General features: G+C 38.1%; 1 protein-coding gene across 1 annotated transcript; it reads right to left on the bottom strand.

Annotated features, from left to right (window-relative positions):
• Positions 1 to 2,704: 2,704 nt before the first annotated feature.
• Positions 2,705 to 6,182, bottom strand: LOC103472613 (gastrula zinc finger protein XlCGF8.2DB-like). Its single transcript, XM_017307423.1, has 2 exons — positions 5,951 to 6,182; positions 2,705 to 4,267 (listed from the first exon to the last, which is right to left on the bottom strand). Exons 1-2 carry the CDS (start codon positions 6,012 to 6,014, stop codon positions 3,297 to 3,299), a joined length of 1,035 nt encoding a protein of 344 aa, XP_017162912.1. The 5' UTR covers positions 6,015 to 6,182; the 3' UTR covers positions 2,705 to 3,296.
• Between the last annotated feature and the right edge of the window lie 3,783 nt (positions 6,183 to 9,965).

The raw sequence follows: 9,965 nt of genomic DNA, 5'->3' as shown, positions 1-9,965 counted from the left end.
TCTCATTAATTAGACATGTTTAGTATACTGAATGGAGCAAGTAAAATTAAAAYAACATGGTCCTGTTGCTCCACATGCTACTGCCAGCATTTAGGCTAACATTAGCATATTGGCTAATTTTAGCTTATGCATTAATTTTAACATAATGAATGGTACAGCTTAGTAGACATGCTTCTGCCTCTCCACAGGTTATTTACTAAATTGCAGCTTTCTTTAGCATTAATGCAAATTTTTAGCATCATAAAGCTGGGTCAAAGCCGACAGGCACACTTTGGCATGCCCCGTAAAATTTCTGCAGGAATTTTATAGTTTTTAGTGGGATTCTGAGTTACAATGACGACAAATTGCAAAAAACGAGGCTGGTGTCTCATAAGGATAGCATCTTTTTTCACAAGTCTGTCTGACACACCCACACACACACAGCACTGTGGATTTCTGGCTTTATCTCACTTTCACCGTCACAAATATCGCCCTATTGGTCTCAAAGTCGGTCATGACATTGATACACGTCTTGTCCCGTAAAATGTTTTCAAAATTTTTCTAGGACTTATAGTTTTCTTTCAAGGTGCTTTGGACCGATGCTAGGATCTAATAAAGATATCAAGTCTGTCTCAGTCATTTGGGAAATGCTGCAGACGGGTAGTATCAAGCCATTAATTACCACGGCAGGCACGTGCAGAGGGGGCTGGAGGGTGCTTGAGCACCTGCCCCTTTTGCTCCTTGCCCCCAAGTGCCCTTTTGGTCATTTTTTTTGTATTATTTTCTAAGCCCTCTTCTGACACATAATAACATGTACTAAAATTATTACTTTTTTTGTGCAACATAATAAGTCCTCTGGTCACCTTGTTACCTTTGACTTTTTGCTCGTGACACATAACGTAGTTGCCTCTCGCACAGTGAGATAAGGCGGCTAACTGCGGAGATCAACGTAGCGAACGTTCCAGATTACAGAACAGTTTTTGGTGAATTAAAAATAACGTTTTTGGTGAATAAAGTGGAGTAGACTTGCTACTTGTCAAATGACGGAAAAYGTTGAAGTATCGTTTCTGCTTCAGCTCGGAGTCGCGGTTTAAGCAGAGAGGTAATRAAATACAACAGACACTGACAGGCCTCTGCGTCTGCMTTTCTCTGAAGAACTACTGAGCGGGAGGAGACAGCCAGGTGAGGAGAAACTGTTCTTATCTATCGATTCAGTATTTTGATCATACAGACATTAGGCTGTTGTGCTATTAGCTAGCTGATAGCTAACGACTTTACTAGCAAAGCAAGATAACTAAAAAGCTTCTCCCCTGTATCTTTAATGATATCAGTCATTCTTCAGTATCGCTTATGCAATAAGGGCACATCGCCCGTCCAAAACTGATCATATCCATAATGGATATTTGTCCAATCTTCTAATTTCCTTTGCTGCATAATGTACATTGGATTTATTCAGGTGTTAGGTAAATGTATCTTGAAGGAAAATAGCACTTAAATAAAAGTCCAACAAGGATATTCATTTAGAATGAAAAATAACTCACTCTGAATTACCATGAGATATAATGTATGTAATAAAACTGTCATTAATGAAGAGGAAAAAAAACTCAATCCAGACTTTAAGTAAGTTTAGGGTCTGGTTCACAGAGTATGAAGTAAAAAGATTTTTCTCAATTATTCAATGGGGGAAACAACTAACCTCAGTTAAGTAAAATAAAATTGTAATCAAAACTTCTGGAATTGTAATTTTTTTTTAAACAAAAGGTTTTGTTTAAAAAACCTTTTTTAAAATAACTCATTTTTGTCTTGTGAACTTAGTTATTTGCCAAACAAACTTATTTGCACACATCAGAAATATTTTCATGTGAGAATCAAAAGCAAAACTTTGAATCAAACAAAAACTTAGAATAGCAAGATTTCTTCACAGGTCCAATCGCTGCTGGTGTTTCCTACCTATTCGGTGTAAGATTATCTGGGGGGTCCGGGAGAAATCCAGCAGTCTGCGTTAATCATCCATCTCTTCCACCGACTTGACGATGATTCTTTTAAACTCTGTTAAAGTTCCTTCAGCAGCAGTCAGCAGTGTTATGACGAACACTGAAACGTTCACCTTAACGTGTCTTCTTTTTCTTTCTCTTCTTCTTTGGTGTTTTAAGACTGTGCTTTCATATTACCGCGACCTTGTGGATCATACGACCATCACATCTAAAGAGTTCTCATACAGTGCCACTTCTCTTTGAAAAATTTAAAATCTTTTCATAGTAACAACAGAAGACAGCTGCAGCATAAAAGAGAAAAATACAACCAAGACAAAAAACACATTAAATTATTGGAGACAATAATCATCAAACGTACTTTGTACAATCAATGAAAATTACTTTATAGTGAATATTAAAGGGGGCTGCACAGTGGCGCAGTTGGTAGAGCTGTTGCCTTGCAGCAAGAAAGTTCTGGGTTCGATTCCCGGCCCCGGTCTTTCTGCAAGGAGTCTGCGTGTTCTCCCTGTGGGCTCCCTCCGGGTACCCCGGCTTCCCCCCACAGTCCAAAAACATGACTGTCAGGTTAATTGGCTTCTCCAAATTGCCCCTAGGTGTCTCTGTGTTGCCCTGCGACAGACTGGCGACCTGTCCATGGTGACCCCACCTCTCGCCCGGCACGCCAGCTGGAGATAGGCACCAGCAACCCTCCCAACCCCACCAAGGGACATGGGTGCAAGAAAATGGATGGATGAATATTAAAGATTTTTTATTGTATGTAGATATAATTGAGAATTTACAACCATTAATGAAAATGTACACTTGGTGCATAACAGCACATTATATTTTTGATCATAAGTGTATTAAGGTAATACATGTCAGTCATTTAAAGGATGTTTATTGGTCCCCCAATACACAACAAAGACCCAAACATCATCAATCGATAAAATCCTCAAGCCAAACTTGAAAACTGGACGTTATGCCAACACTTAGCTTTCGTCAAAAACTCAGGCGGAAGTGAGAGCTCTGTGCAACGCAAGTAATAACCCAACTGGATCACGAAGCATTAAATAATAAAATATAACTTAGTGAAGCTTCGAGGAAGATAAATTTTCCTTGAGAAATTTTAATAATCAAGGTACTTGAAGCACTTGAGGAATCGTTTCAACCATATTCTACTTTTTAATCAAATCAATTTTATAGTGAAACTCAACATACGACTCTTCACCAGTGTGAGTCATCATGTGCCGAGTTAAACTTTGTCATGAAAAATTTTCCCACAGGTCACAAATGAAAACGGCTTTTGATCAGTGTGCAACTTCAAGTGTTCAGTTAAATTCTGTTTTAGGCCAAAACTTTTTCACCGTTGTGAATCTTCATGTGACGAGTTAAACTAACGTTGTAACTAAATCTTTTTCCACAGGTCACACATGAAAACGGCTTTTCACCAGTGTGACTCATCATGTGCTCCGTTAAATACATTTTTCGACTAAAACTTTTTCCACAGGTCACACATGAAAATCTTTCACCAGTGTGAATCATCATGTGCCGAGTTAAAATCTGTTTTAGACTAAAACATTTCCGACAGGTCACACATGAAAACGGCTTTTCACCAGTGTGAATCATCATGTGTTCAGTTAAATTATTTTTTCGACAAAAACTTTTCCCACAGGTCACACATGAAAACGGCTTTTCAGTGATGTGAATCATCATGTGACGAGTAAAATTCTGTTTTAGACTACAACATTTCCCACAGGTCACACATGAAAACGGCTTTTCACCAGTGTGAATCATCATGTGTTCAGTTAAATAATGTTTTCGACTAAAATTTTTCCCACAGGTCACACATGAAAACGGCTTTTCACCAGTGTGAATCGTCATGTGACGAGTTAACCCTTGTTTTTGATTGAAATATTTTCCACAGGTCACACATGAGAAAGGTTTTCTTGCTTCCTGATTTTGGTTCTCAGCTTCAGCAGCTTCCTGGAAGATGACTTGCTTCCTGTTTGGTTCTGATTCAGTGTGGGATGTTTGTTCATCAACAGGAACCACCATGCAGGTATCAGTCTCCTGTTTTAACTCAACCTGTTCTTCACCCTGACTGCAGTAAACTTCTCTCTCTTCCACTTTTATCTGCTGAAGCTCTAGATCCTCCTGCTCTTTTTTTATCTGCAGATGTTCTAGATCCTCCTGCTCTTTTTTTATCTGATGATCTTCTGGTTCTTCCTGTTCTTGTTTCACCTGCAGAGGTTCTAACTCCTCCTGGTCCCGAGTGGATCTCCTCTCCTGGTTATAAATGTTACACTGCAGGGAATCTGGAGATGAAAACAGATAAAAACAGCAATTGTTAACTTCATCAAAGTAAATAAGAGAAATTATTCATCGTTTAAGACAGAAATGAAAAAAAAAGGAGAAAAAACCCACACTTAAAAATTCAAGAGCATAGACAGAGAGACAGATCAGTCAACATATCCAGCCGACATTTGGAGAATTCTGAAACAAAAGGATTTTTAAAAAGTATTCCAAAACTAATTGTAGTAGGGATAATTGTTAATATTTAACACCAAATTTTATTATTTCAAGATATAACTTAATTTGGAGCTATCATTTATTTTAATTTCTTTGAATTATGTTAAAATGTTATTTTAGTCCACTTTACATCTTTGGGGTCTATTTACAAACATGAGTTTATTTGTAGGTTAATAATTGTTTAGATTGTGTTCTTTTGTTATTTACTTTCCAAAGTTAGACAGGAAGAACTGTGGGTCCATTTTCTGTCAGTATAGGTACTGGTATGCATAGACATAATATAAGAGTAGACCCCGCATTGGCTGCTCCGGCGCAGGAAATACGGTGGCCATCTTGGAGCGGTCGTCCTTCCTACTTTGCTCAACCAAAACAGCAGAAGATGCCTCAGCACTGAGGGATTTTGTTGTTATCCCTCAGTGCTCCTGAGGATCAGTCCTCCTGATCGATGGACCATTGAAGTGAGGGCTCCACAGACAACATTTCACAATTAAGATGGACATATTATTGTGCATATATTGTGATTAGAATATTACTTTACTGTATTTATGTCCACCGGCGAGATACCAGCTAATATTGGCTACAGTGAATGGTGTAATACGGGGTTCAGCTCCGCTATGAAGGCTAACTGAGATTCCGTAAATCTGTATAGTTATATAAATATGTATTGATATTACTAAATTATTTATTAAATTATGAACGGCTGTGTGCTTTTTAATATGCTCATCATACATCTTTATCAGAATATTCCATTCCTATTCTATTGTTTTAGCCACTAAGCATATTTAAATATGCTGAACTATGTATTAAAAACATACTTAAAAAATACAATTGTTTATAAATGTAGCTTTGATAGATGTTTGAATATGGTTTCCAGTAACAAAAAAGCGTGTTATGATCGATTAAATGGGCTGATAAGTCATTGTGCCTGTTAAACACATTACGGTGAGTGGAGTGGTGTACCGCTCCAAGATGGCCGCCCTAAATCTCGTCAGCGACAATAGGCGAAAGCGGTCCATGAGGCGTCTATCCTTATATTATGTCTATGCTGGTATCGGACCAGCATGCACTGGATTTTTTTTGTCAACATCCTGTGGATTTTGACCAGAGCAGTGGCTTGTTGGTTGGACTTTTATAAAATGTTTGGTTTGACAATCGCCACTACAACTTATTGATTACAAATTGAGTTTAATAGCTTCTAACACAGCTTTTATTTTATGTTGCTTACTTTACTAACCTTGCGCTGCATTGTTCACATTTCCCCTGTTTCAAAAGACTCAGTAATTAATGGAGAGCCATAAAAAATGTAATTCGCTCCATTTTCTCTCTACATAAAAGCCATTCATTTACTGCCTTCATTTACCCGTTTACAAAACATTTATACGGTAAAATAACATTTTCTAAAATGATCCTCATACAGAAAGCTTCTATATTTAGACCTTAACCTTCATCCAATCGCTGGTGTTTCCTACCTATTCGGTGTAAGATTATCCGGGGAGTCCGGGAGAAATCCAGCAGTCTGCGCTGATCATCCATCTCTTCCTGCGACTTGACGGTTATTCCTCTAAACTCTGTGAATGTTTCTTCAGTAGCAGTTAACCGCTCGTAGATAAACTCGTTTAAGCTGGACTGAAGACATAGAGAAACACTGGAACATTCAACACAACAGACCGCGTGCCGTCCTTTGTCTTCTTCTTCCTCCTCCTCCTCCTCCTCCTCCTACTCGTCTTCTTCTTCCTTGTGATTTTATGACTGTCGGCATTCATGCCATTGCATTACCGCCACCTTGTGGATCATCCAATCATCACATCTAAAGATTTCCCAAAGTGCCAGTTCTCTTTGAAAAACGTAGTCTTTAAGTAGTCTTTAAACGTAGTTTATATGCTAGAAGACAGGTGCTGCAGAAAAGAGAAAAATACAACTAAGACAAAGACAAACTAAATTATTGAAGACAATGATAATTATCCATATTTACTAAAATAAAGAACAATCAATGTATAAAAATTAGTTTATAATGAATATTAAAAGTTTATTTATTTATTCATTAAATAAATAAATAAATTATTACAGCAGGCGAGCTGATCATCATGCAATGCGCAGTCCAGCTCGATTCAGTCCTTTTGTGCTCAGAAGTGTGGTCAGAGCTTGATGGTCTGTTTGAAGGGTGAAGCGTTGATCCGACAAATATGTTCTCCATTTCTCTGTAGCCCACACACATACAAGTGGTTCCTTCTCGACAGTAGAGTACACTGCTCCTGCTGCTCCCGTGATGACAACAGACGCATCACCTGCATCACTTACCTCAGCTGCTGTGTGAAATCATTCGTTCATAAAGTAAGATTGGATCCTACAGTTAAACTTGTATGACAAAAGCTTAGACGCCTTCCCTTTGCAGTGAGAGCTCCAGTTTCAGCCAAACTGAACCGCATCCTAAAATCTGGAAGTCATTGAACGCATTGATGCATCGCCATGGGTTTTACCAACTGTAGTAACAGGACGCAAAACAGGAGGAATACGATTGTGCGCAAACCTCCGTGTACCAAACAGAGCTCTTATTACAGAGTGCTATCCCCTACCACATGTGGATGAGTTGTCAGTTTACAAGGTGTTGCACTGTTCTCTATACTCGATCTAGCCAATGCATACTACCAGCTACCCCTGCATGAAGATAGCAGAGATTTAACTGCATTTATCACACATGAAGGTATTTTCAGATTTTGCAGAGTTCCTTATGGCCTTGCCTCCGCTTCCTCAGCATTTCAAAAGATGATGGTTGAGATTCTAAAAGATCTTCCAGGTGTCCAGAATTATCTGGATGACCTCATCGTTTATGGTAAAACTCCTTCTGAGCACGACAGCAACCTGAATGATGTCCTCCAAAAGCTCAAAACTGCTGGTCTTGTGCTAAATGAAAACAAATGTCATTGCAGAAAGACATCTTTATGTTTTTTGGGTCATGTCATAACTGCAGATGGCATTCTCCCAGACAAAGAACATGTTGACGCTGTTTCAAATGCTCCTCCACCAACCGATGCTGCTGCATTGAGATCCTTCCTTGGGTTGGTATTTTGGTACTCCAAGTTCTTGCCCAATTTTGCAACCATAGTAGCACCTATGCATTCTTGTGGAAGAGGGACAAGTAACTATGTATGGACAGCAGAAGCACAGACAAGCTCTGAAGAAATTAAGCAGCTTCTGGTGAACAGCCCTGCTCTTGCACTGTTTAACCCTTCTCTATGTATTGATTTCGGACTAGGAGCTGTCTTTGCCCAAGTTCAGCCTGATGGAACAGAGAAGCCTGTGGCCTTCGCTTCTCGCACACTGTGCAACCGAACAAAGGATGTTGTTCGTTTGGTTTTTGTGAAATGGAAAAAGCCAGGATGAACCAATGGCACGATAAGCCCAACTTTATYTCTTATCCTGGATTTTGTAATCTTACAACAGTAAGATGAAACAGCCTTCTGGTGTTTCCCAATACTGATTTGGATCATTTCAGTACAACAAAAAAGCAAAAAGGGGAAATCTGTATGGAGGTGAGCTGGTTTTTACAGCACTGTATAAACCTCTGGCTAATGAATGCTGACACCAGCTAACTTGTGATTTGCTAGATAAGATCCAGCAGTTAAATGTATCAAAACTGAAAGGTTTCCACAAAGTATTTCTTCGTAAACAAAGAAATGGGAAGCTGAAGGTATTGCCTAGTTTTCTGTATATCCTTCTGACTACCAGTAGTTCATTTTTGTCCTCTGTAGAGGACATTTCTAAACTTGAATATCTCCCACCCCCTGCATTCTACTGAATTAATTCCTTTTGGTAACTGGAGAGGACATTTAGGGCTTTTCAATGATACCACATGTAAAGGGGTGGGACTTGTGTACATACCTTTTTCTAATTCATAAAAATGGCATTTATCAGTAATACATTTCATGGGAAGAGACAAAGTAAGTGCATAAAACTTTTTATTACCTTACAAAGACTGGGATTTAAAAACAATTGTGATTGGACAATATTTTTTTCCTGGTAGTCAGGAGGATATAAAATGGCCTGTACTTTAGTCATTTCCCCATTAGCACTCAAACTACTGGAAAGTATTGACGGCTGCCCTCAGGTAGTCTGACAGAGGTGAGACCAGTATGCAATGAGGACTAGAAAATAGTTACAAATAGTTACCTTACTTAACAGATTCATTTACTGTTAGCCAACATGATGTAGCATTTAAGCTAACATTAGCTTTTGTTTAATTGGGACAAAAAAGCTAAGCTTAACTTATTCAATGGCTTGAGTTAATGTCATGCTAACATACCGCAACATGGTACTGATAGCATTTAAGCCAATATTAGATTTTTAGATAATTTTTTTTATCTAAAAACTAAACCTCCCTTATTTAATGGGTTAAGTCGTGTTAACCAACACAATATTGATATTTAAGCTAACGGTTTTCCTGTTGACTGTTAGTTTATACATTTTTATTACTGCACTATGGGTTAAATGTTAAAAGTTGTTGCTCTCTTTAATCCTAAAATTATTCAATATATATTATACTTTACCTTTGTAACCATGATTCTGCATTTGAACTCAAATATTTATGGAAATTTCAGCAGTAGCGTTCAGCACTCACTGCATTTTCAAAGGAAATGCAAGTCAAGTGACTTTGTAAGGACTTAAACAAACATGTATCTATATGTGTAGATTAAATTAGTTTCAGCTTAAAAAAAAATACTGATCTTTAATAGAAAACAGCCACAGCATAAAATAGAAAAATTATACAACTAGCACAAGCAACACTCCAAATTATTGGAGAAAATAATCACATACTTTGTACAATCAAGAACAATCAATGATGGAAAATATGTTTATATTACACATTTTATTTAGGACCCTACATGGGCCCTAAATGGACAAACCCATGTGGGTCCAAAACCATGTAGGGCCCAAGTGGGCTTTGGCCTTAAAGGGGCAAACCCATATGGGACCCACATGCCAGCCCTCCTTTTCCCCACATGGGGCCCACCTAGGCATGCTGGCAGGGACCCCACTTATTGTCTCCATTCAGAATAATACAAATCAATTCTTCAAGTTCATACTGTACATATTAAAGTATCCGAAATCAAGATCCAAATTATCACATTTAAAAAATTAGAAAATTAAACACTTTCTCCACTTTATAGACGAGAAAGCCCTCCAGTGTATAGCTCCAGTTTCCATCTAAATTACTTTTATAGTGAATCTCAACACAGGACATATATAGAAAATAGTTCTACAACTTTTCAGCTGTGTGACGCCTGATGTGCTGAGTTAAAGTAACTTTGTGACGAAAACCTTTTCCACAGAACACACATGAAAACGGCTTTTCACCTGTGTGAATCAACATGTGCTGAGTTAAATCGTGTTTTCGACTAAAACATTTTCCACAATTCACACATGACAACGGCTTTTCACCAGTGTGATTGATCATGTGCAGAGTTAAATTCTGTTTTTGATTAAAAC

Source organism: Poecilia reticulata, linkage group LG11 (assembly GCF_000633615.1).
Source record: "Poecilia reticulata strain Guanapo linkage group LG11, Guppy_female_1.0+MT, whole genome shotgun sequence".
Taxonomy (NCBI): domain Eukaryota; kingdom Metazoa; phylum Chordata; class Actinopteri; order Cyprinodontiformes; family Poeciliidae; genus Poecilia; species Poecilia reticulata.
The sequence above is the reverse complement of the archived record's forward strand: the minus strand, read 5'-3'. Positions and strand labels throughout refer to the sequence as shown.